Genomic DNA, 27,084 nt, shown 5'->3' on the forward strand with positions numbered 1-27,084 from the left:
GCTGGGCTCTGCTGGCACCCAGCACATGATTTGACCACTGTAAACATCAGCCTATGCAATTTGGCCAAATCCTGCTAAATGGACTTTGCTAGAAGCCACTTTCAGTTTGAACACTGTAAAGGGTGACCCCTTCACAGCTGCAAACCCCTGCAGCTCTCAACAATGGGACTCAAGGAAGTGTCCCCTCCTGCTCCATCCGATGGGTGGAGGGTGGGGGGAGGCTGCGACAAGAGATGAGTGAACTGATTCCCACGCTAGATGCTCTGACGGCACGGGCCACATCTGAGAACCTTAGGCATCTTTCCCATGTGGCTCTGATGAGCCGGTGCCTGCTGCAAATTCTAGAACTAAGCCAGTAACTCGCCCTTGAGATGCATCTGCAGGGGAGTCAGACAAGGTGCTAAGGTGCCAAACGGCTTATGATACCGAGAGCCTGCGGGGATCTTCTGGCACACTTCACTGTAAAACTGTAGCGATGTGGATTTGTGCCAGTAAATATGAAGGAGAGCTGAAAATAGCAAGGAGTTTCTCATCTTTAAATTATTGTCTGCAACCACCAGGCAGAGCGCTCTCTGGGTTCTAGAAGGCTGCCCAGGGGGAGACACATCCAGAATACTGGAACATTTTCCTAGGATGTTCCCTCTCCAAAGAAGGAGACCCCTCCAGGAGTGGCTATGTCCCCTCCCACCTTTGCCAAGGGCAACCTGGCCACAGAGACTGAACAACAAAGATACCTCCTGAAGCCAGCATCGCCCAGGAAAGTGTGTGTGTGTGTGTGTGTGTGTGTGTGTGTGTGTGTGTGTGTGTGTGTGTGTGTGTCTTTTCCTTACAGACTCATACAAAATGACCTAAACATAGTCATTGCAGCACTGTTTGTAAAAGCAAATGACTAGACGCAATCTAAAAGCTGAACAGTAGGGGATTGGTTAAATAAATTATAGGACATCTGTGAGGCTGGGAAAGACTGGAGTTCACTTTCTAAACCCATATGGAGTGATCTCTAAGGCGGATGGTCTGGCAAAACAGGGCCAGTTCAGCAGAATGCAGGTCTTGTGCTAGCGGTAGCTGTGGGATGTTATGAACCAGTCTAGGATGCAACTGATTGAATATTCAGTTTCTGAAAGTGGCCATAGGAAGCCAGGGCAATGAGCTGCCTCCCAGGGTGGAGGCTGAGTGGGAGAGAGGCAGGAGCGAGCTGACTTGCCTTAGTATCTCTTTACTGTGGTCTACACAAATTACTTACTCAAAGCTAACCGGAGGAGTCCAAGCGTGCAGTCATGGAGACTGCACTTTCTCTTTTTCCCATTATGTTTCTCACCTCTCCCTCACTTTCTGTCACAAGGAGAGGCTGCAGTGTCTAAAAGCACAGATGGTGGAGTCAGGAGCCCTGGCTGTGCCTGTGTACAAGCTTATCCCTCTGCAAACCTGAGCTGAATCCTACAGCCACCAAGGGATATGAGGTAGTCCCCTGCTGAGAAGATTAAAGCAGTCTTTGGAAAGGCCCTGGCCCCACCAAAGCTGCTGGGAAGTCTGCCTTTATCCTGGTCTAGACCAGTGGCATTCTACACTCTGAAGGAAGTTGGGGTTGGAGGAGGGCCTTATGGGGAAATGGCTCAAAACTTCAGGTACATTATTTCCTTGTAGCCCCAGGCAGGGCTGGCAGCTGTGTGGGTGTCCCCACTGAGTTCTGTTCCCACTGTGAGGATGAGAAGTGATTTCCCAGAACAGACGCCTGCAAGCCAATAAATGGGGGTGACTGCTCTGTGACCTGTGGGTCCTGATGGCAGTGCCTTTGAAAACGCTGGTGGCACAAAGCGGGGGAAGTGCGTCAACACTGTCCTCAGGCGAGAGGAAAGTGCCTAGAAAAGCTTTGTTCTCTCTCCACCTTGCAAGAGAAGCCTTTCCAGAGAGCTGAGGAAGCAGGAAGAGGGCAGTACACTGCAGGGCTGCAGGGGTGGGGGTGAGACAGAGGATGGATGTCACAGCCACTTCACTGCAGCTGCCCCTGCTCCATCCTTAACCCCAACAACAGGTCAGTCATGCAGCTGTCCAGTCCCGGCTCCACCAGTGCTGCTACATGAGCACGGGCAGACAGCCCGAGTGCTCTGCCTTAGCTACCTCAGTTTCCTCACCTGCCAAATGCAGATCATCTCTGCATCCATCCCATTAGGCCTCAGGCAGGCTGAATGAGTTAACACAGGTAAAGTGCTTGAAATAGCTAGTACCTTGTGTGGTTATGTGTGACCAGGGTAAGTTCCTGTTCATAGTCAAGGTCACCATCATCATTGTCACCATCATCACAAGCAATGCCCTCTCTTCCCGTTAGCTCTGCTCTTCTGTGCTGTCAAGTACCACAGAGCATCAAGGCTCCTGAGCCCCAACACAACTGCATCAGCTCCAGCCCCCAGCCCGCCTTCACCTAGGATCACTTACAGAGATGCAGCATTCACCACAGTGTGAGGTGGCTGAATCCCAGCCTAATACCTCTGTGCTCTATGGACACAGGGCTCCCTACCCCACCTCATACACTCCTGACTGTAAACTTTGCAGTTCCCACCTGCCTTTGCCCACTCCTCATCCTGCCACAGAGCAAGTACATAGTGTGGGGCAGTGGCTTTGGTGCCTTGCCCAGATCAGCCCGAGCAGAGTTCCACTGCCCTCCAAAGCCTAGACTGAACCACAGGAGTGGTTGTGGCATGGCCCCTGCAGCCCGTCACAGCCCTCGGAACAGAAAATGGAAAATCCATCAGCTGTCCCTAAGGATTGAGTGGGCATCTCTGAGTCCAAACAAGGTCAATTTAACACATGACAATTGTGCCAGAAGCTTCCATGCAGAAAGGCATGCAGGCACATTCTTTTTAGCTTTACAGCCTTCCCTATCCAGTCTCTTATCACAGAGGGTGTTACTTGTGAACGATCCAACACTCCCTGTGTGACACCGGATATATGGCCTGACCCTTCCCTCTACTGCTCGGCTCCCTCCTGGGCTGTCAGAGTGGATGTGTTTGCCCCAGCATGGGCCCTGCCCTGCTCTGAAGACCACCATGCACACAGTATGACCGAAGCATCACACAACGGTAATAGTTCTTACTTTCTGGGAACAAAATTCAGAGCATGTCTCCACAGTCACGTTGGCCTGTGTCAGGGAGGAGGAGAAGGTGTGGGTGACGTTCTCTGGCAGTGGGAAGCACCCTCGGAAGGTGGCAGTCCACCCTGCAGGGAAGGAAATGGGGATTGGATGAGAAGTGGTGTCTGTGGTTGGCTTTGGGTCCTGAGATCTACATGAATATACTCAGGAGGGGCAGATATCACAAGAGAGAGAGAGAGAGAGAGAGAGAGAGAGAGAGAGAGAGAGAGAGAGAGAGAGAGAGACAGAGTAAGTAAAGGGTCTGGATGGGTTGAGCCAAGCACCTGAGAAACACCCACTATGGGGACCATGGTCACCCAGAGTCTTGGACAAAGGTCACCTGGCTATAATGCTGAGGTAAGGGGTCGCCTTTCCTGCCATATCCAAGGGGTGGGGGTAGAAGTGAGGGGATTGGGTAGCTGTTTGTTTTTTTCTTTCCTTCATTTTGCATTTTACTTCATGCTAGCCCCCACAGTAGGTGATCTGGCAGGCTGATAGTCTGGAAAGTTCTATGACTCCTGAGAATTTGCATGAAAAAATAAGTGGACTTGGGCATTTGGACTGCCCATTGCCTCTTCCTGTGCTGGTGCAGACAAGGCACTTCTGGGCTTCCTGAAAGGCTGTCCTCACTCTGGTCTTGAACTCCCGCCTGGGTTCTAGGAATATTCCTCAATTCCATGTCAGAAAGGAATTTTCTTGCCAAGCTGTTCTTCAACCTTCTGGTGGAAAAGCTCAGCTCGCTTTCTGGTTCCCTTGGTACCGAGCAAACCTTCTGGAATGTTCCAGCACCAACTGCTTGAGGATAAGTTTCTTGAGTTGGCATCTGATTCCCATCCCACACTCCTCTTCATATAAGGTCTCCTGAGACTTGACATCTGTCCTTAAGCTTGCTCTACCTGTCACATCTCCCAGCCAGCAGCACAAACTCTCACCAGCTTCACTTGGGGCAGGAATTTTTCCTTATAAACTGTTAAGTCATGCCAAGTTCTGGACCTGGAAGCCCAACCTGATTGACCACAGAACCAAGGGTCTGGGAATCAGTGCACAGAGCTAGGAAGGCCACCTGTTGCAGAGAAAATGGCTGGCTTCCGATCCTCAGGACCTGGGCTGTCCGGCCTATGACTAGCCCTGTGTCACAGACTCAAGGGCTCTTCCTCACTGACATCCTCTAAGCTCTGAGGACTGTTATGGAGTCACTATGTGTCCCAATGCCAGCTCCTGACAGCTGCATCCCCTCACACACACACACCCCTGCTCAGGACTGTGGTTCAATGGCCGAGGCCAATGACATGTACTGCCCACAAAACTCTGTGCCATCCCGTGGCAAGGCCAGGCCATAAAGAACAAAGACTTAGCTCAGACCACAGCGCTCAATCACTGGCATGGGACAGACATTGAGGATACAGGCGGAGGGGCGTAAGGGAAAGGGGGATCACTGAGGCAGGCAAAGCACAGGAGAACAGTAATCAGTATTCCAGGGAGTCCAGGCCATGGAGGGTTGGGGAACAATGGGGGGTCATGAGACTCTAGAATGGAGCTCCCAGAAGGAGGCTGTGTGTGATTCCCTTGGCTCCTTGCAACCAGCTCAACACGGAAACACAGGAGATGCCAAGGGGTGCTGTGCTATGGGATGTCTTTCTGTATGCTGTGAATATGTGTTGCTCTGACTGGTTGATAAATAAAGCTGTCTGGCCTGTAGCAAGACAGCTTAGAGGCAGGCAGGAAATCCAGGAGAGAGACAGGAAGAAGAAAGGAGAGGCAGAGGAGATGCCATCCTGACATCCAGGAAGCAGCATGTAGTGGCACACAGATAAAGCCACGGAACACATGGTGACATACAGAGTAATAGAAATAAATGGGCTGAGTCTAGCTATAAGAGCTAGCTAGCAAGAAAACTGAGCCATAGGCCATGGCCATGCAATTCGTAATTGATATACGCCTCTATGTGTTTACTTGGGTCTGAGCGGCTGTGGGACTGGGTAGGACTGGGGGGGGGGAAACCTTTCGACTACAGTGCTGGGTGAGTGAATGAATGAAATGAGGTATGGAATGGGGTGGGTGGCGAGGCTCAGCATGATCTACAACAGGGAAGCAACCGGCGTGGCTTGGGTGGTCACAGAAATGGTCTGTGCATAACACTTATGTGACTGTGGATAATACCATTAAGTGTAGACTGTTCTACAGCCCTCACTCTATAGCCCCAGATGAGAGCCCTGGGACCATGCAGGGCAGAAGAGCATTGTCAAGGGAAGACACTGATAAAGTGTCAGGACTGAGCCTGATCCCAACTCGAAGGCAAGGGTATACTTGTGAGTATGTCCTAGCAGCTGCAAGCTGCAATTTACAAAGGGTGGTCATCCGATCACCTCTGACAGCCTGTTAGCATAGCTCCTGGTGAGTGGAGCAGAATGCAGAGGTCAGCCACACAGCTGGCTGCAGAAACGGCATTGACACCACTGCCAACACGAACCAGGACAGCATCTGGGGCCCACTCAAGATCAGAGGCCGGCCTCTGGACCATCTGTCCCTCAGCCAATCAGAAGCAGAAGCAAAACAGCTGTCTCTAAGTCAGTGATTGAGTTGGAAGTTGGTAGGGTGGCCCACAGTCCACCTCAGGCCTGATCCCACTGGGGCTCAGGAGTAAGAGGTCAGGGATCAGGCTAATCATCTAAGGCCAAAGAAATAAAAGATCCAAGAAGCGAGCATGGGCCAGTCTAGTCCTCAGAGAGCCTAGGCAGGAGTCCAAGGGACGAGGTAAACCTCACATTTGGCACACACTGGGTGTCAGTGGGTTTCTGTTGAATTAATGTACTCACTAGCAAATCCTTGAGCTCATATGTATTGTCAGTGTCTTCATTCCAAGCCATCGCCCCATCTAGACCTCTTGGCTGCCAGGCACATCTGTCGGATGCAGGAAGCACCTGAACATCTTTAGCAGCCAGGAAGGAGTCACTCTTCCTGTACTTTGACCCTATGCACAGTGGCTGTGGCCCACCATGGTCCTCCGGGCTGGGCTATTTCTTTTCAAGCTGTGTAATTTTGAATTGTATGCTCATCTTTGCTATGGGAACCCTTGATGTCTAGGTTTATTGGCATACCTCTCCAGAGACAGATTTTGTACTTGCTCCTCCAAAAAAAAACAAACAAAACAAAAAACAAAAAACAAACAAACAACCAACAACAACAACAACAAAAAAAACAAAAAAACCCCTCCAGAACCAACTTTTATGCTAGAGTTTGCAGGCCAGGTAGGTGGTATAAAGTTGACCTCCCAAACACACACAAATGTGGAGCTGTCGCTACACATTCTCAAGTCTTACTCTCTCTCCTTAAACTAGTTTCAGACCCTCAAGTCCACCACCCTAGTGCTAGAGACCTAGCTCTATCCAGAGAGGTTAGAGAACAGACTTGAAACCAGTGAAGGAAATGAGTCATCTGTGGCCACACAGCAAGCCTAGGCTTCCTAATCAGCTTCTTCTGCAAGGGACAAGGGAAAGTGTGCCTAGTCAGAAACCCAGGCTGTTACAGTTTTTGACGGCCCTTACTCTCTGTCTGCAGCATGCCAGGAACCAGTCAGGTGCAGGTGACAGGGAAGGGAGCTCAAATTCTGGCCTATGGGCTGTGGGTAGGGTGAGCAGGACATGGGTGACATGTAAAGCTCGGGATGAGGCTGGCACACTCACGCTTCCTGGAGCCCGGCTGCTGCAGTCCCACGCTGTACACGGAGAGCCGACGAACAGCCCCGCAAACGGTCCCCTTCTCCCCCTTGCACTCCTGGTTACACTCCTTCAGGCTGACACGTGTGACTGGGAGCCGGTTCCCACAGTAGCACTCTGCACCAGCCTCCAAGCCGGCATAGACATAGGACCTGCAGGGACACAGAGTGTGAGTGAATCCAAGCTGGGCCAAGAGCTAAGGCTGGAGTCCAAACTATGGAAAGGACAGAGTCAGGTGATGGCAGCTAGGTCTCAGGGATGGACTTGAAGCTGCGATGAAGTCTGGGTGAGTAGGCAGGGGCATGGCCATCAGCATGGCTTAGGGCAGTGGTTCTCAACTTGTGGGTCCTGACCCCTTTGAGGGTCAAATGACTCTTTCCCAGGGATCCTGCATATCAGATATTTACATTATAATTCATAGCAGTAGCAAAATTTCAGTTATGAATTAACAATGAAATAATTTTATGGTTGGGGGTTACCACAACATGAGGAACTGTATTAAAGGGTTTCGGAATTACGAAGGTTGAGAACCACTAGCCTTTGGAATCAGGCTCCATCCAGAATTAAATGTCATTGAAATACAGGGAATAACGTTTTCTTTGGAACAAACTATTAAGCCCCATTGATTTGTCTTGTCAGCTTTGGGACTGAACTTCAGTTTCATCTTTGGTCTCAAGTTACAAGGGATTATTACATCAGCGATGTGTAGGAATGTGGTTCTCAGTAAATGTGCAGAGCCCTGGTGTCCAGTGTTTACTAATTGCTGTGGTGTAAACAGTCAACAGATGATCTTAAGCTGCCTAATCACAGGATCACAGGTGGAGATTCAAGTGTGTCCAGCACCAGCACAGCACTGGCCTGAAGCCTACGCAACAGGCGATACTCCAGGGCCCTGCTGCCCAGTCCCCTCCTCCTTACCTACAGGCCTCACTGGAGCAAGATAGAGAAAGAGAACCTATAGAGTGTCTCACAGGGCCACAGCTATAGAAAGTGGACCATGTATCCGCTCTCCCTTCCTGGGGTGAAAAGCCCAGAATGAAAACTCCAAAATGATGAAGTCCCATTTGGCTGCTTAAGAGATGAGAGACGCTGTCACTTGCTACCTGTGAGTCTCGGTTTCCTTGAATATGAAGAGACTGAAATGAGACATTGGCATCCTCATGTTGAGCCTCACCTTTCTCTGAGCTATGAAGTGTGCGGGAAGGTGGGTTCTGTCTTTGCTTTCTCTAGGTATAAAGTGGGGGATAATTCATGACTACCTAAAAGAATGGGGTGGGACTTAGAGAAAACAGTGTAAAAGAATCTAAGGTGATGGAAATAGGTGAAGAGTGCTGCGTGCTCACGCCGCTCTGCCTGTCCTCTGACGTGAACATGCACGCACAGTGAGCTGTGACTGTCCTGATGGCAGGGGCAACTCCCTGGCACATGAGGCATGTCTGCTGGCTGCAAGGAGAGCTGGCGTTATCTGGAAAAGCAAATTTTGTTGTAAACGGAAGTAGCAATGTTTAACTGCTGAACTGGTCCTCCACATCCCTTTATTTTACTTTTTAAACAGGTGAATAAACTGAGGCCAGAGACTTGAGTAAGTTTTTGATGGGTCCTCACTCTCTTCTATAGCCTATTCAAAGAACTCCCATGGGTCACAGGGAGAGTCCCTAGCATAGCAGGAATAGAAGCCAAGTCTCCAGATACTTCCTAGCACCTTGGTCATACGCTGACAAACTTTCTCCTGGAGATTAGCGTCTGATGAATGGAGGTGTAATGACATCAGGACAGCTAACTAGCAACCATGATGTCCCTTGGTTCTGAGACTGTCTTCTAACCTTGATCCGGTGCAGTCAACAGCCCAGCTCAACACTCACCGCTCAGCACAGGCATCCTGGCAGTGGGACACGGTCATCTTTCTCAAGTCATAAAACACTGCCCCCTTCAGAGTTCTCTCCTGGCCCTCCTCACTGAAGCATCCCAGGTAAGTGCCTGTAAAGAGGGAGCATAACTGAGATCATAGGCCCAGGAGTCAGGGAGGGCCTTGGGCCCTCGTTCCAGGAAAGTCTGCCTGCCTGCAACCAGTGAGGAAAAAGAGGGATCACCACCCCTGCCTGGCCCATACGCTTCTCTAGAGAGTAGAGGGGATGAAAGCTGCTCTTCAACTTCCCCTCAGCACAAGAGCCAAATGGGCAGGTGGGCAGCTTTCTGCTCCTTGGCTCAGCTAATGGCCTACTATGTACTCAGTTAATGGCCTACTGTGCACCAAATGGCAGTTCCAGGAACCTGGAACCAGCCTGACTGCAGCTTTTCTCCACCACTCCTCTTCTCTGAGCTTGGATCTGAGTTTAAAATATATATGCATATATTATTAATTGTATATATTGATGGGCTACAGTGTGATGACTCAATATATGTGTGCAATGATCAAATCAGGATAGCTGCATTTTTATACACTTGAGTCCTTACAAACATTGATGGTTTAATGGCCTTACTCTCTCTTCCCTTCCTAGGTTCAGAGAGGCCCTCTGTCTCTACTGCGGTCCCAAGACACACTTCTACCACATTCACATGAACCAGAGGGAGGACAGGATCCAGGGGAAGTCTAGAATTAGTTAACCTAAGACTTCACATAAGCAGGGACCTCTTTAAAACAACCAATCTGCAGGGTGTTGCTAGCATATGTAAACAGTCTGTCAGTTTTGAGACAGGAGTCCATGTAGGAACTGATGTAACCAAGTGACTGTGGAGCCCTCTGCCATACCCTCATGCACTTCCCCAGTCAGGGACACGAGGATGATTCCATAGGGTAATGGCACTATAGACCCAAGCATACACACACTGGTGGGAGTTGCTGATAGCCCTGCCCTGTCACTGACAGGAAGGAGATGCTTCCCAGACTTGCAGAGAAACCTGGAGAATGCAAGTGCAGTCCCAGGCATGTAAATGTCACATGCATCACAGTGTTTTGAAGAAATGGCATTTGGGAATTTGCAAACACACTCTCGCATGGTCCCCAAACTGGGAAGGCACATCCACAACTGCTATGTTGGGGACAGGCTAGGACACCTGCACTGATGCTGCACACAGCCTGAGAGTGTGTGTGTCCTGCTGCTCTGGACCTCTGAAATGTCACCTGGAGTGTGCACCGGAAACACGGGTCAGGCTTCCTAGCAGCCTCGTGGCTTCACAGGGCTGGCCTGAGAAGAGGGAGGTCATGGTCCCTCCCAAGGAATGGCGGCTTCTGCTGAGCAGTGTGGGGAAGGGCTCCATGCCCATTCATTCCTGAACAGGGAGGGGCTCTTCAGTCTTTGAGTGCTGCCACAGTGAAGGCATAGCTCTGTTTCTCCAACTGTCAGGAAGATGGATGCCCACCTTTGCTCTAGACCAGTTCCCCTCTCCCATCTAGCCAGAACTTCTCACCTATCCTAAGGCCAGGATCCTTCCCCTGTCACTCCAGCTCGCCATAGAATCTCAGGGCTCAAAGATGTTGCCTTAAAAATACAGGCAAATTAATGACTGGGATTGTCAGCCAAGTCCTAGTCATTAACGTTAAAAATCTAAACCTGAAGCTTCTAAGTGGGTAGGGACAGCGTCTTTACCCCAAGTGACTCACCAGAGTTAGGCACAATGCCAGTCCTATCACCTAACTGGAAACAGTGGGTCACAGCTCCAACAGACCATACTGGTAGTCCCAAGGCCTCAGGTGTAACGCAGAGGAGCCCTGGTACAAGAAGGGTGGCCCAGCTGACCACACCTGGCTCTAAGTTGCAGGGGCCTAAACTCCCAGAGCAGATGAGAGCCACAACAGGAGGAGGCTGCACTTTGACCATCCAGGGCTCCAGGGAATCTCAGGTCAGAAGATGCCAGGAAGGGGAAGCCAACAGCCACCTTCTTCAATATGGCCCCTTCTAAATTTCATGCCTCTTGAGGCCACCTCCATGGACAGTTGGGCATCAACACATGTGGCTACACCCAGCATGCCAACCACAGGCAGATACTCCATGGTGAGGGCTATTTCCCTGGTACGAATCCCGGTAAACTCACTCTCTCTCTCTCTCTCTCTCTCTCTCTCTCTCTCTCTCTCTCTCTCTCTCTCTCTCTCTCTCGCCGCAGGGATCCCCAAATCCATCATATATGGCTGCAGAAAACACCCACCCAGAGCAGCAGGCATGAATTATTCTCTGCTTGTCTACTTCACAGTGTCTGAGAAACTTCCAATGTGTTAGTTGGCACAGACGAAAACGTCCATTGCAGCTTTCGATTAAACATTCCAAACACAAGTTCTGTAGCTGAAACTGAGGCACAAAGGCTCAAAAGGCACCCGGGCCAAGACTTGCTGATGTTCAAATGGTGCATCCATGTTTCTGAGAATGGGATGGTGGAGGTTTGAACTCCTGCCCCGCCAGGACAGGGCTGTGTGACCCAGGATGTGCAGTACCCCCTCTCTAAGATGTAGGTTCCCTATCTACAAAACTGGGACATGGTACCAATTCCAGAAGCTGGTTGAGAGAATTCCACAAGATAACACAGGTCCAGTGTCTAACACAAGCCTCGGAGTGTCAGGTACCCAGGAGTGACTATTTTATTTCTAATAGTTCATTTTGAATAATGAAGAATTCTCAGTGACTTCCCTGGAACTCACATTCTTCGTTGTTAAAGTGGCGAGAACACTGCTTACATCAGTAGGCTCTTTGAAGATTAAATTAAACAAGATGACAGATGGACATCTACACAAAATGATGCTCCATACATAACAGATGTTCAAATAAATAACATCTATTATTATTCTGATCCTATACCCTAACCTGGGACCTAGTGGGACAATGAATCAGTAAATATTAGCTGAATAATTAGCACATTAGTAGAAGAGAGTAAAGTAATGGTTTCAACAGCCAGGCTGGCGTTCTGAAAGTAGAAGTGGCTGAGGACTGAGCCGCTGGACTCGGTGTCTGACCGACACGCAGAGGAAGCCCTCACCCACCCACTGCCTCTCTGCCCAGCAGCCCTGCCTTGGGGTGAAGCCAGGGTCTGAGACACAGATGGCCCCTCTGGGTTGTGGGGGAGCAAAGGAGCCCTTTGTCACTTAACATAACAAACGGCTTTTCTAAAATCCCTGACAGAGGCAAGAATGTGCAGAAAAGCAAGAACTTTCGAGGGATGCGCTGGGACGATCCTGAGGCGGATTTATGACTCTGGGCTGAAACGAAGGCGATGCATTACCGCCTGTGACTCTGCATCTGTTCATTTGCACATCGGAATGGACAAGTCGTGAGGCTATTAACGATGGCTTTGGAGATATTGGAATGTCTTTGGAAATTACTATCAATAAAAAACAAACTGGCTATGGAGAAGTTACTATTTTTCCCCTAGTAAACTTACTGACATTTTATTCCATTATGGATGTTGTCCAAGGTATAATGAAATGCTCAGTGATTGATGGAGACTCCTGCAGCTTCCGTGGCTTGCAGGATCCCTTTCAGGGGATGGCGGAATGCCCAGGCTGCAAAGAGATGCTTGCTTTGTCTGCAGCCCCAGCAGCTGGCCGAGGGCTACACTGTGGGCCACTCTTTAGACCAAGGAGACCTGCTTGGCCATTCAGGGCAAGAGAGTCCTATCAGAGGCAGGGGCAGGGGCTCCCAGGAGAGCATTCTGCCTCCCTCTGTGTTCTCTGAAGACTCCCATCATGTCACCACACCTCCCTCAGAAACTGTCATTTTGAGTCTGCAGGGAGACCAACTTTATCTTAAAATCTTGCAGAAGATTCAGAATATTTAATCACCCATGGAGTGATGGTGTCTATTAAGCCTTCTGGGTCCTCACTGTCAAGCCCTGGGACTGGACCTTGGATGCCACACTGTACCCTGGTGTGGCCAGAGTTAACCCTTTCTCTGTTTGGAAACGGGGGCACTCCAGAGGTCAGGGACAGGGACTATCAACAGATAAGGAGGTATGCCATCTTTAGTCACACCCAAAACCATATTGCTGGACAGCAATTGATCACGGTCTTGCTTACCTCTAACTGCGATCTCTCCTGCTTTCATGGGAGCCCTTCCATCACTACTGTGTCTTGGGGGAGGTAACTAAATGGTTCTCTTGGACATGTCTATGGCCAGAACCAGACTGCCGGGCTGCCTTTAGTTTCCTTCTCTGCAGAGCGGTTATAAAAATTTTTGTCTGCTCTGCCTCAAGCCCCATGCCATGCCTTAATCATCTTTCAGTAAGTCTGTGTAGCGATTATTTGTATACACAGCTGACTCCACCCCAGACAGAGCACTCAAGAGCCCATTGCAAAACACATCTGGGGACTAATGCAGTAGGTCTTCCATAAATGAGGGTGCAAAGAAATGAAGGGAGGGCTCCAGGTCAATTTGTTGAAGGTCACAGAGCCATGAGGCAGCAATAGCAAGAGAGGAACTCAGCTCTGTCTTCAGCAAGTATATACTTCCCAAAACTTCCTCTCAAGAAACCCATGGGGCCCTCTCCCGGTCATTTGCACTTTAGTCTAAATTAATTGCCCTGGTAATGCCTGCAGAGAGACCCAGTTTCTTGGTACATTGGAGAGATTAGAGAAGGCACACATACATAAAATGAGCTGGACCACCAGTCCCTCCATCTCCTCTTACATGAAGGCTATGCTAAAGAGCCCACTGTGATGAACACTGGCTGGATGATGTCTGAAAAACATCCTTCCCTGGAGACAAGAACCCCCAGCCTTCTAGTCTTCACTTGGTTGGGCCCACTGAGCCATCTCCCCAAGGAAGAGAAGCTGGGGCTCCTTTCATGTCTCTGGAACCTTATCATCCTCAGAATAAATCGAGGGCGGGGGGTGTGACTCAACAGTGCAGTGTGTGTGCCTAGTATCCTATGGCCTAGGATCTGAGTTTCAGCAACACAAAATAGATCCATCCATCCATCCATCATCCATCCCAAATGTTAGGGCTGGTACTTTCTCTTATGCCTGCCCTCCCCCTGGCCTGATGCCCCACTTGCCTTATCTACTCCTACAGTCTTCCACTTAGCGCTCTAGGCTAAGAACTGTGTATTCTATGCTTAATACTCTATGTGCTGTGCTTAGTACTCCATGCTAAGTACTCCATGCACTATGCTTATTCCTTATGCTAGGTACTGTATAGACTATGCTCAAACATCTATATTTAGCAAACTATGAACTTTATTTTAGGGACAGGAATACCTGGTGACTTAGGGTACAGGACCAAATGAGGTGGTAACAGGATGATCAGAGCTGACTGAGCTCAGTTTCATTCAGGCACAATTTCAGCACTTACTATATATGCTCCCCAGGCACCCAGCATGTTTCCTGGGCCCTGTACAGAGAATCCACAGAACTCAGTGCAAAGAGCACCAGGTCAGTGTGGACCATCTTAACTTGGGGCTTACAGCAGTGTGAAGGCTGATCCCAATCACTGGCCACTTCCAGGCCTGCCACTCCAGGCTGCCCTGAGATGTGTGTCCTGCTTTGTCTCCAGTCCCCTCCCAGCTCAAGCAGGCTCCATCAGCCTGCTCCTGCTCCATGGCACACCTCTCCTGGCTGCCTTCCTTCCTGGTCTCCCTGCCACTCCCCAGCTGGAGTTTCCTGAGGTCACTGCCCAGATCTATTCTACATTTGAGTTCTGGCTTTGGGGCTAGCTTCAAGAGACCTCAAACTATGAGAATGACCTTGGCCATTCACTCAGCTTTCCCATGACTCAGTGTCTTCACTGTGAATTGGGGAAATAATAGTGCCAGACACAGTGGCTTCACAGAAGAGTGACACTGTACAGATGAGGAGCTACTTTTACGAAAGTAATAACAGCTTCCAGTTAGAAGGCCAAGTAATTCGTGAGGTACCCTTGACAAGTGGCTCTTGGCTTAGGAGTGCACCAGGGTGACCTAGAACAGCAGTTCTCAACCTGTGGGTAGCGACCCCCTCCAAGGGGTCAAATATCAGATATCCTGCATATCAGATATTTACATCACAATTCATAGCAGTAGCAAAATTACAGGTATGAAGTAGCAACAAAAATAATTTTGTGGTTGGGGGTTACCACAACATGAGGAACTGTACTAAAGGGTTGCAGCATTAGGAAGGTTGAGAACCACTGGTCTGGAGCATGGGTAAGGGGATTTCTGGTGGCAACCAAAGTAGGAGATTCTGCTTTGTTTAATGTACGAGAACCTGAGACTGTGCTGATCTCAGAGCAGATGCTCCTGCTCTGAGACCACCCTTGACACCTTGTGACACACTGCTCCAGGCCACCCCAATACATCTACACAATAACGCTGGAGTCAATGTCTCTATCTCTACCTGAGAGGACCCAGAAACAAGTGACATAAACAAGGTCACCCAGCAAGACATGGCTGAATCAAGATCAAAGTCTGAGCTCTAGGTGACAGTATCACACCCCTCAGCTGCCACAGGGCTGAGAAGAGGGGCAATCAATGGAACCGTGAGCAGGGTTCTTGGCAGCAACAGAGCACCTACCTTGGCTGCGGCTTGCTGGTCCAGGGGCCTCAGGGCCCAGGGTGGGTGGCCCCTGGGGGTCACTGGTGAGATGGTGGAGCCAGCGCCGCCTCAGTGAGCTGCGGTTCCTCCGGGGCCAGCGGATTCCAGGTGGCAGTCGGGCCAGAGGACTCCTTAGTGTGTCCACATCAAGTATTAGGTCAGGGCTACTGTGGGGGTCATGAAGGCTTCTGCCATCCAGAAGGCCCACCCCCAGTGCCACAGTGGCCACTGGCAAGGCCTGTAGGCTGCTAGGAGGCCGAAGGGCCTGTGGGAGGGCCACTCTGGCCCTCTGCAGGAGCAGCAGGCTGCCGGTCATCAGGTAGGCGGCTGTGAGGAAGAGTAGCAGGAACTGTGTTCTGCGGAGAAACTTCTGGAGTCTGAAGAAAGGTTTGGCCATGCCCCTGGGCAGCAGGGCTCCCGGCTGGAGCCTGGGGACGGCTCCTAGCACCTGGGCAGGAGGGACGCCAGGGCCTCCAGAGGTGTCATCCCAGCATCCTGGCTCTTGAACCTGTCAGCTCACTTTTGCGCTGCTGTCCCTGTGGGTTTCAGATGTCACCATCACTTTTCTCCAGCAGCCACAAGCCCCATGTTGGTAGCTTCTGCTCAAGGGTCACCATCTCCCTCATCCCTCAGCTCTCCTGGCCCGTGTCAGTCTCAGGAACCTAGGAAAGTGGAGAAATAACATCAAGATGCAATAGGATCCACCATCCCCTTCCTGAGTCAGGGTAGTCCCCAGACCTATGACTGATTTAACAAAGGGGTGAGCTAGGTGTCAGGAACGCTGGACAGAATGTTCGGAGACACAGGGGAAGTTGCTGAACCTCTCTGGGCTTAAGCTTCCTCATTTGCGACCTGAGGACAATACTGTTTTGGACAGTGACAAGGAAGGTCCAGTAACGACAATAGCACTAAGTAGGAGGAAGGCAAGCAACCATGGCCTTCATTGAGTCCGCAGTAGTTCCAGGCACTCAGCTCAGTGAGTTACGCAGTATCTCATTTAACTCTCCCCAATCGAATGAGCTAGATGCTGGAATGTCCCCCATTATACAGATAAGAAAAACAAAGGAAAATTCATGTCCTGAAGCCACACAGCTGGTGAGCACAAGAGCCAACACTCCAAAGTCTCTCTCCAGATCTGTGCTCTCAACAGCTACACAGCCCAGCCTGAAACACAGCTTGACTAGAACATGAGTGTGCCCCACACAGGCAGGTGTACACTGAAGGGACTGAACAAATACACACAGTGACCTGCCTCCTGTGATGCAGTGACGCTGTGATCTGTATTCTGGGAGCAGCTTCTACAGAGGTTGGTCACTGACTCTCACTAAGACAGAGGCCCGAGGGAGGGAGGGGATTTTGGTAGACTCTTTGCTAGGGTGCCAAAGGACAAGATAGCACCAAGAGGCTGGAGAAGCTGATGTGGAGGAGGGAAGGTCCGCCGGGCAAGCTCGCATAGTGCTCATCGCTGCCCGGGCCATAGTGTTCATGTTAAGCTGTGGTTCCCATTGGCGGCGTCTCTAAAGTGGCTATTAGGGTTGGTGGGGGGCTCTGCAGCTGCCACGAGTTGGGCTGCTGTGTGAGAAGGGCCCTGAGCACAAGGACAGGCTTGTCCCAGAAGAAAAGACCCTGGAAGCATGACTAAAGCCGCTGGCCGTAACTAACATGGCGAGGGCAGCGCTTCAATGGCTGTTCTGTGCATCAGACACGGCCTGCTGGGTGTGGAGAAGAAAGACAATGTTTTGGCTCTGGGGCCCAGCATTCCAGGCTGCAAGGAGGCTGGGGGCCCAGGAGAGCATCCAAAAGGGGCCCAGACCAGCCTGCGCCTTCCGGATTAAGTTCTGAGAGCCTCCAGGATGACAGAGGTATGGGAAACACAGGTTCCTCATCAGCAAATGATGGTGGAATCCAGCTGAGCAGGGAAGCCTTTGCAGATGGTCTCTGAGCCTTCCCTTTCTAAGCTGGTGTGTCGCCAGACCCACCCCTGCCAGCCTCAGATTTGTAAAACCACAGAGAAAATTCCCATGAAATCCGGACTGATCTGTCTGCCCCCAGCCTGGGCTCCTTCAATCCACAGTGCACAGGCTGCCTGGGTGAGCCTCCTTAACACACGAATCTGATCATTGGCTGGTGTTCCCCTGCTTAAAAAACCTCTTTTCAATAGCTCCCCAGAGCTTGGGGATAAACTGCAAGCTCCTTAGCATGGCACCCAAGGTCCCCTTGCGATCCAGCCCATCGTGGCCCCATTCTCTAGGCCTCAGTGTCTCCGCCATGCAGGCACATACATGCACTATGATTGCAGCAGAGCCTCCTACAATCATAACATGTCAGCCCCTATTTCCTCCCTCTGCCTGGTGAAATCTCTATATGACCCCCCGGGCTTAGCATAAAGGTCACTTCCAAGCTTTTTCCAATCACATTCACCCACAGAGACAGATAGACCCCCTGGTTCCCAACAGCCTGTTTTGAGTTCACACCAGCATGCACCCACTTTGGTGCAATTAGCATTGTCCATCCACTTTTCCAATCATCCCCAAAGGACTCTGATCAACCCTAGTAGATGGCATCCCCTATTTACTTTTGTCACTGTCCCCCAGCATAAAGCCTGGTACAAAGTGACACCTCAGTAGTCTTTGCCTGTAAAGACTTTTTTTCTTCTTCTTATGAATGAAAGGGTGGCTAAGTGGACAGGAGAAGCCTGCTCTTGAGGGGTCTGATAGCAGCCAAACTTCAAACTCCCATTCATACCGTAGCTGGGAGGAAGCCTGAACTGGAGAGAGGCTGAGAGCAACATGTGGGCAACCAGAGGTCTCAGCACCACAGAGTTGAGGTGTAAGATTCACATGGATTATCAAGACACTACCGAAATACCTATATGTTGGATCTTTTGTGTGCTTTAAAAAGGTTTCCAGGTATGTTTGCAGAAGAGTTCTGGATGCAGAAAGTTAGGATCCCACTGGTGTATAAATCCTGAACCACTAAAATAACAGGCATAAGGTAGGCCTATCTGCTGTGGGAAAGAAAGTTTCTGGTGAGATGGAACAGACATCTGGGGGATGTCCCCCACCCCTGCACCCATAGTGTGCTGGGACTTTCATCTTATGTTACAGATAGGATCTGCATATATGAAACAAGTAGAGTGGGGTGTAGGGGAGCGATTTCGGTATGAACCCACCAGGATTCCAACTCACTCAAGCTCTCCAAGACCTTGCAAGTCCTCCTAGAGCCGCCTAGACCAGTTCCTGGAGTGGTCTATCTAATGTAGGTTGGTGTCGACAGCCACATGTAGGCCAGAGTTCCATAGCATAGGGTCCCAGAAACAGGCTTTTATTCTCAAGTCTTAAAATGGCAAAGCTGATTCCCAGACCAGAGCCCTGAATGAGGGTGGGCATAATAAAAGCATTAGGAACTTGCCCTGTCCTGATCTTCCACCATATTTTACCACCAAAACTGCATTTGCAAGTGTGCACCCCCCACTTATCTGTCAGGCTGATGAGGCTCCTCCAGGTCCTGGCCTATCTCCATATCCCCAGATCCCAAGCATACAGCTAGTTGAGTAGTAACGGCAAGAACATGTTAACTCAAGAGTGGCCAAGCTGGGACTTGCAACATTCATAGAGCTCACAGACAGACAAGCTTAGCAGTGTAGACAGCAGAGCCAGATGAGACCTGGCAGGACTCTGGCCATTTTTCATCTATACTGGACCTGGGAGGCCATTGGTTGACCTGCTGTCAACCAATATCTACCAGCAGACCTTTATTATAGCAAACCCAATCCCAGGGCAGGACCTCAGGCTCTTTGTCTGTGAATGGGTGAGTGGGTATGGTTGTAGATCCATACTCCAGTTGCCTAGACTGTGGTACACACTGGTTCGGAGTACCAAAGAGGTGCACAGGAGCTGATGGAGGCGCCCAGAAGCAGGTGTTCCTGGGAAACTGTCTCCTTCCCTCCTGGCCTCCTACTCCCAGGGACGGGTCCAACAACTTCCTCTTGCTTGAAGTTGATCTGACTGCTGTTGGCAACTGCTTAATTTTCAGTGACACCATTTATTAAGCTCCTGCAGTGTGAATAAATAGATTAGATGGCCTATGTAACTCATGAGCCCCTAGAGCCTCATGGGAGGCAGAAGGCCTGCTTCCCGTCAGTTGAGAACTGTCCCCATACCTGCCTAGATGGTCTGAGTCAGTATTCATACCCAGGCCATCTGTTCCTGGGAGCGTGTGGCCAATAAGCTCCCTGTCCCCTTGAGTTCCTCACTTGAGTTCTGGCTCTGCACGTGGCAAGATGTATTCTTTAAAATTTAGTGTGTCTCCGTCATAGGTTTGAAACTATGCCAGGCAGAAGCTCCTCCTGTTCTGGCCTTCCCAGAGCCAAACCTAACAGGCACTGCCATGGGCAGGCTGGAAGGCCGCCTTTGAGCCCGTCCCCCTTTTCTGGAAGTCTCCAACATCTTCTGGAGGCTTGCTTCATTGTTGATTTTCCTTGTCTGGAACCCGCAGAGTACTTGGGGTGAGGGACTGTTGAGAGCCCCCACTTGAGCCTCGTCCAGGTTGGACAAATGCCCATCTGCCACCTTGCTCAGTGCTCTATACATCCTTTGGAATTATTTTAGGGCTTAGGGAAGGATTCCCTGAGATTTCCCAGGAAGGAGAGGAGACTATTGAACCAAGAGGCTTCAAGGAGTCTCAGGGAAGAAAATCTGACTCCTAGAGCAAGGGGAACTCAGGAAACCTGGGCTCTGGAAGGGGGCAGGTGGCACCTACCTGTGGGCCAGGTTGGGGTTGGAGCCCTAGGAGTGGCAGCAGAAAGAGCAAGGGAAAAGACAGGAGAGGAGAGCATCACCAAGGCTAGTCAGTGCTGGCCCCCGGGGTTCAGTCATGTGACTCCACCTCCCTTCTACCTTCTGACTAGAGAGGAGTATGAGTGGGAGAACAAACGACCAGCGGCTCCCCCCCCCCCCCCCATGGATCTTAGTCACTGTGATCACCAAGAAAGGGTGACTCAAAGCTGTGTGCACACCGGGCAGCATCTAAAGACAAAGCTCAGGGTCCAGCAAGCTGTTCCCCAGTCAAGATGGGGACCTATGCCCCAGCTGCTCAGAACCTCAGGTCCCTGGCCAACCAGAAGCTAGTGGCTCTATGCTTTGAGACCTCAGTAAAACTGTAACGAGGCTGGACTCCAGTGTTCTCCCACCTCTAATTTCTCCTTCTCCATCCTCCGCTGCCCTACTTAATGCCTGTCATCTGAACTCCATCCCTCTCCCAGGAGCTGTGTCCTCCCAGCATCCCAAGAAAGCAGTTATCCAGTGCATAGCACTAGTGATGCTATAGTTTTCAGAAGCCCCAGGGCTTGGAGGAACTGGTCCAAACTCCTCCACTGCCATGCAGTGTCCTGTCTTGGTCTCACTCCCATCCTCCTCCCTCCAACTGTTCCTTACAGAACCCTGTGTCCCAACCAGTGTTCCTGGCCAGCGTGAGATGTTTCAAGCCTCCTTATGGTGCACATTCTTCAGACAGCCAGGGATGCTCTGCCCAACTCACAGGCCTGAAGTACTTTCCTGCCCTCAAGGCTCTGCCCAACAACACTTTCTCCATCAAACCTCCTCACCCCCTGGAGCAGAGTGGCTCTGCCACACTGACAGAGATGCTGAATGCAGGGCGAGCTGTGGCTGGGTTTGGGTTCTACTTGGAGTGTGGCTGCCTGTCAATATCCCTACATCCCCTCCCAGGTACAGTCAATAGCTCTGCCCACTTCTGGGAATACTTCCCTCATTCCAGGGTCCTGAACTGGTCTGTGGCTGCAAAGGGGGGTAAGGTACCCACAAAACACAAACCTGTTGGGCTCTTGCAGGAATGGGGTAAAGACTCCATTTTTTTTTTTTCAACAGAGTTTCTCTGGCTGTCCTGGAGCCCGCTTCGTAGACCAGATTGGCCTCGAACTCAGAGATCCGCCTCCCTCTCCCTCCCGAGTGCTGGGATTAAAGGCATGCACCTCCACTGCGCGGCAAGACTCCATCTTTGAAGGGGCAAAACTCTTTGAACTTCATCACTCAAGAGAAATAATTCCAATAAAAATGTTTCTAGGGGTTTGGGGAGATAAGCTCAATAAGCAAAGTGCTTGCTCTCTGAAAGTAGGAGGTTCCAGGTTCAGATCCCCAGCATCCAGGCAGAAGCCAGGCATGGATGTGCTTCTGTAACCCGTGCTCATGAGGTGGAGATAGGCAGGGGCTTGCTGACCACACAGAACAGCTGAAGCAGCAAGATCTAGGCTCAGTGAGACACCTTGGCTTGTAAAATGATGTAGAGGTCAGACGTGGCGGTACCTGCCTTTAATCTCAGCATTTGAGAGGCAGAGGCTAGCCTGGTCTGCCAAAGGAGTTCCAGCTAGCCAGAGTTAGACAGCAAGACCCTGTCTCAAACAAAACAAAACAAACAAAACCCAAACAATAATAATAATGTGGAGAACAGTAGAGAAAAACACTTGACATCAACTTCTGGCCTCTGCAGGTGTTTTGCACACACAGATGTGCACACACACATACTCCACACCCACATACAATGTTTCTTTAAATGTATAAAACATAATAGCTAATTATCTTAATCAGTCCATAGTATATACATAGGTCTAATGTCACATGGTAGCCCATTAAAATATACAATTATGATTTGTCAATCACGAATAGTAAGAATAGTCTTACTAAGGTCAAAACTCCACTCAATGCAGATGAAGTATCTAACCTTCAGTGAATTCATGGCTGAAATTCACACACACAGTAAAGTTTGGATTAGAGTTACAAGTGCTTTCACATACTACGAATAAACAGATAAACAAATGAACGAGTGGTCTTCCCACAGGCTCATGACATTATTTTATGAGTCATTATCCCTGTTATATAGAGGCAGAATGTGAAACACTGGGGGCCAATTAACTCAAACAGAAACAAACAGCTAATGCTAGACAGAACTCCGGCTTTCTGATTCCAAGTGTGTGAAATCACTTGCCCTGTCACATGTCCTTCATCCACCCAAACTCAGATGGGACTCTTCTATGCACTGTGCTGGAGTGCCACATGCAGGTGGGGTGTTCCCTTTCTATTTGGTTGACCCAGGACCCAATCCCATATGGCACAGCCAATCACAACCTCTCCTGAGGGTGGCACAGCCAATCACAACCTCCCCTGAGCTAGCACCCTCACCCCGATGTATTCATCTGTTCCTGTGCTTCTTCCACTGGTGGTGAGTCCCTGAGCGTGGTCTTGGGCCTTGGGCAGAGTGGGACAGGTTAGATGGATGTTACAACACCTTTGAGAGACTTGGATAAATCTGGGCAGGTGAGTCAGTCAGCCCTTTCTCTGGCTCCATTTCTGCCAAAGGACAGGGACTCAAGCTATAGGTGATGGCCCAAGGAACCTTGCACATCCCTGTCCTTACTCATGGTCCCTTCATACCAAGGTGATGACCTTTAGGGAGGGGGCTCACATCCAAGCAGAGAGGAGGGGAATTAACGTCTACAGAGAGGCACACAGACACAGCCTCTCAAAGCAGCACACAAAGATAGTGTTTTAGATACAGCTCACCATGGTGGTTATTAAAGTCAAGACTCAGAGAAATTAGGGAAGAGAGGGAGAAAGCAAGATTAACAGGTCCAGAGGAAAATTAGGTCATGCTCCCCAAATAAGCAGGGCTGACCTCCAGATCAGATATCAGCACCCCACCCTGTGAGTATGACTACCACTTGCCGTATAGATATAGATCCCCGAGATTTAAATGCTGAGCTGCCTCCAAGTTCTTGCTCCTGACTCCACAGAGAGCTGGTCTCAGGAAGACGGGCCAGGATGGAGCCAGGTGGGAGTACAAGCTGGGAGTGTCTGCAAAGAGAGGTGTATCTATCCCACTAGGTCCTGCTCACATATGTCTCAATCTGGGCCTGGAGGCTGTGGGTTCTGAGGGTCTGTCTATTCACTGACTCTACAAGAACTGCCCGTGAGACGCACTGACTTGTGCTGCAGTTTCCGGGTTGAACTGGCCAGGTGGAGACTCCCATTTAGTAGCAGGCCATTGGCCCAGAATGTGCCCTCTGCTGGGGGAGGCAGATAGGGGGAAGGGACAGGGGTCCTCTCTGTCTAAATCCATCACGTTGCTCTGTACTTTTGGTCAGGCCAGAGTGCGGTACTGTGTACGCGAGGACTTCAGTGCCCTGAAAGAGGGATCCCCTCACCCCAAGATAAGTTTCTTCCAAAACTCTATGGGAACGATTATGGGATTGGGGGGGGGGGGGGCATGATGTTAAGGAGATAAGGGGACAGTTGCCCCACTACCCTCAGTCCAGCAGCTGGCCAAGCTGTCTTCAACCACTGCCAGGGAGATGCCTTCACTGAACCTGTGGGCTTGGCAGTCTCTCCCCACAGAGGTATTATGGGATGTCAGCTAAGACTATGTGTGTGTGTGTGTGTGTGTGTGTGTGGTGGGAGGTCATGCTTGGGAGAAACGAAACCTGCTCCTACACCAAGGCAGCTCTCCCCAGCACTTGTAGCCATTAAGTGGGGACACTGTAGACAGACCAGGGTCACCCAGCTTGAGGTTCCTCTAATTCTTTCACTTTCTACAGCCCTCACTTCCTGTGCCTGACGGGATCCTGATCCCTACTACGGGTCTCCCACACAGGCTGACTGTGTCTCTCCCTAAAACAGAAGTATGCATGCGGTATCGGTAACAGGAGAGCTGAAGTGACAAAGTATAGTGGTGTCCCGAGCTTGTCCATTCTGTCTGGAAAGCAGCCTGTGATGGAGAGTGAGGGCTGTGTCCCAGGACTGGAAACTACCCATTTGTTAGTAAGGAGATGGGGCATAGGTCTTCTCCCCAGTCTGACCTCCCATCGACGAGCTGGCACTAAGTCCCACCCGCAGAGCACAGACACCCAGGAAAGCAGTTAGACAGGCTACCCTGAAGCAGCTGACCCAGCCAGGGACGCTTCCGACTAGCAAAGAAAAAACGCCAAACACCGCATCCAGCCACGAGTCTCCATCCACACCTCAGAAAGATGCAAAGAGCGACACCGGGTAATTTTCCCAACAAAATACATACGTTTCGGTTTTGTCTCTGCCGGTGTTCAAGTTCACCAAGAGACTGAAGAAAACCCTGCGCTGACCGGAAGCCTGGCTTGGGAACGGAACGAGAGAGGGGGAGCAGCTTCTGGCGAATATCTCCACCTAGGAGGGAGGCAGTGCGCACCTCAAATCCTGTTCTCAACCCCGCTGGGGACTTGGACCCGGTGTACCCCGGCTCCTGGCGGAGATGCGGCTGGTGCAACTGCCTGTGCACCCCCCAGTCAAGCCCAGTCGTGGCGAGGCTCTCCCCACGCATCCGCCACGGTCCTGGCGCGCCGAGCGCCGGCCCCTGGAAGGCGCCCCGCCAGCGCGCCCCGCGCCCCAGCAGGTGCAGCCCCGCGCGCTCCCAGTCGTGTCTACACAAACTTGTTTGCCCGCGACTGGGGTAGATCCAGCTCGCAGCCTGCGCCGGGGTCTTGGCTGGGGGACCCTGGAGACAGGACTCACCCCGCAATCGTGGCCGGCTGGGGCGCCCGCCTTCTCCGGGCGCCGAGCCCGCAGCCCCGCAGTGCCCGGAGCCCAGACGCCCGCACGCCCCCGGCGCCCGTGGCGATGACACCAACGCGCCCAGGCCCACGCCGCTCAGTTCCCCCCGGCTGCGGACTTCCGCGCTGAGCAGTGGCGGAGACGGCGGGCGCCGACCTGAGCCGCGGGCGCGGAGTGGAGCGGGCGGCGGGCGCGGAGCGGGCGAACGGGCGCCTGGTCTGCACATGCTCACTCGCGCGGCCCGGGGACAGCGGCCGGCCTCCGCCGGGTCCTAGAGGCTCCGGCGTAAGCCCGCTGTTTGGCTCCCAGGAAGGGTCGCGGCTTCATAGCCGGGAGGGAAGTGGTGGTGGGGAGCGTGATCTGTCCTGGCCTGCGAGACAACGCACACACCGCGGGTCACACGCGCTGCTCGCCACTGCCAAGACAAGACATTGACACCAGTCTGATGCACCCGCCCAGCCTAGCACTGCAGCCTCGCTGGCTCTAGCACGCACCATGGTGCTCACACCATACGCACAGCACACATGAACACACTGGGCATTGCCACTCACAGCAGTACGCCACCACACTTAGATGTAGACGTGGTGGCAGACGCACAGTGGCTGATACAAATACACACTGAATCACCAGACACCCACATTCACACACTCTGTGGGCTCTGCTCCACTCACTTAGAAACAGGCTAGAACACTGGCAGGTGCACACACACACAGACACACACACACACACACACACACACACACACACACACACACACACACAACCACGCAGTTTGTACCACTCTAATACAAACACACAGACACACACTGGATCACTGTCCCATGCAGAGGTAGGCACATTCACCTCACCCACCGTGTCACACATCCACTCAGAAACAAGCACCCACATACAACTTGAGACACAATTTGAATCACATCCCGGATGACAAGGATTCTCACACTATCTCCATACACACCTGGGGGTCCTGCCAGCAGCTTTTCACCCTGCCCACACTGACACATGGTGACAGACCTGCTTCTTGATATAGTATGTAGAGGGACATTGCCTCCCAGGTACACACACACACACACACACACACACACACACACACACACACACACGGGGTGGGGGGAGAGAACAGCCACACAGATCTACACACAGTCCCCTCTAAGGCTGGACCCAACCTCAAAGGCTTACCCCACTGAGAAGCCCCACTCCCCCTCTCCAAGCCCCCAAGTCACAGCATCTACCCGGCTCTACCAGGAACAGCTGTGGGCCCAGTTCTCACCCAGGACTGACAGACAGCTAAGATGCTGCTGGAGGCTGAGGACAGGATGAGAGGAGACGGCAGGAGCAGGTGGCAGAGGCTCTAACCGACTTCCTGAATGGAAGTTTCATGCTTCCAACTTCCGCTAGGGGCAGAGCTGCTCGGCCACTCAGAGAAGTGTGTTTTCAACAGGTGCTGGGCAGCAGTGGGGCATAGAAGGGGACTAGGAGAAAGCTTCTGGGAGGTCAAGGCACCCGGATGAGGAAAGGACTCACTGAGGTTTGCACAGAAGAATCTTGGGTCTGGGGATTACGGCAGAGCTCTTGGATGAGAGCACAGGAAAGGAGGAATTCTGTGCTATCTCAGCATTCCAGGCCTGAAAAGAAAGTACCCTCTCCACAGCCTTTAATAATTGTTATCAACAGTAACTTGCTGTGCCCTTTTACAATATTGTTTTGTGTCTAAACCCTCTCCAGGACTGGCTACATAATTTACAGAGTCGAGTGCAAAAGGAAAATGTGGGCTCTGTGCTCAAAAATTATTAGAATTTCAAGACATGAAGGTTATGATTTTTAAACATAGTTCAGGGTCACTGGGAAGCACAGACTCTTGTGTCTTGCACAGGCCTTAGGCCACGATCCTCTTATATCCTTTGTCCCACTTAATACTTATGATAGACTCACTTCATATGCATCCACTTCAAAGATGATCTTGATGCACAAAGGGAGCTGATTACCCAAGGGTTGTAACAAGGACAGCCCTGGGGACATCCAAACCAGCTCCTTGGAATTCCAAGCACTCCCTTGCAGCTGCTACTTGGGAGGAGATATCATCTCAAGCAGCAACAACCTGAAACAACAGAGCTGAGTTGTCGGTGTGAAGATTCTGAAGGATGGAGTGGATATTAAGGGAAG

The 27,084-nt window shown here is 51.2% G+C and overlaps 1 protein-coding gene across 4 annotated transcripts in view; it reads right to left on the minus strand.

The window, feature by feature from the left end:
• The window catches only part of Wscd1 (WSC domain containing 1), a 42,581-nt gene extending 16,277 nt beyond the window's left edge, over window positions 1-26,304 (minus strand). The window contains exons 1-6 of one of the 4 annotated variants that reach the window (XM_052756317.1): window positions 24,886-25,351; window positions 24,416-24,540; window positions 15,314-15,996; window positions 8,706-8,820; window positions 6,811-6,995; window positions 3,092-3,213 (exon numbers count right to left, since the gene is read on the minus strand). In XM_052756317.1, the coding sequence (XP_052612277.1) occupies window positions 3,092-3,213; window positions 6,811-6,995; window positions 8,706-8,820; window positions 15,314-15,731 (840 nt within the window). In that variant the 5' untranslated portion in view covers window positions 15,732-15,996; window positions 24,416-24,540; window positions 24,886-25,351. Of the gene's footprint in view, window positions 1-3,091; window positions 3,214-6,810; window positions 6,996-8,705; window positions 8,821-15,313; window positions 15,997-24,415; window positions 24,541-24,562; window positions 24,831-24,885; window positions 25,352-26,191 lie in introns of those variants that run through there. The other 3 variants (XM_052756318.1, XM_052756316.1, XM_052756319.1) reach the window with 3 other exon arrangements.
• Window positions 26,305-27,084: the final 780 nt, after the last annotated feature.

This window comes from Peromyscus californicus, unplaced genomic scaffold (genome assembly GCF_007827085.1).
Source record: "Peromyscus californicus insignis strain IS unplaced genomic scaffold, ASM782708v3 Scaffold_3__1_contigs__length_106647218, whole genome shotgun sequence".
NCBI classification, from domain to species: Eukaryota; Metazoa; Chordata; class Mammalia; order Rodentia; family Cricetidae; genus Peromyscus; species Peromyscus californicus.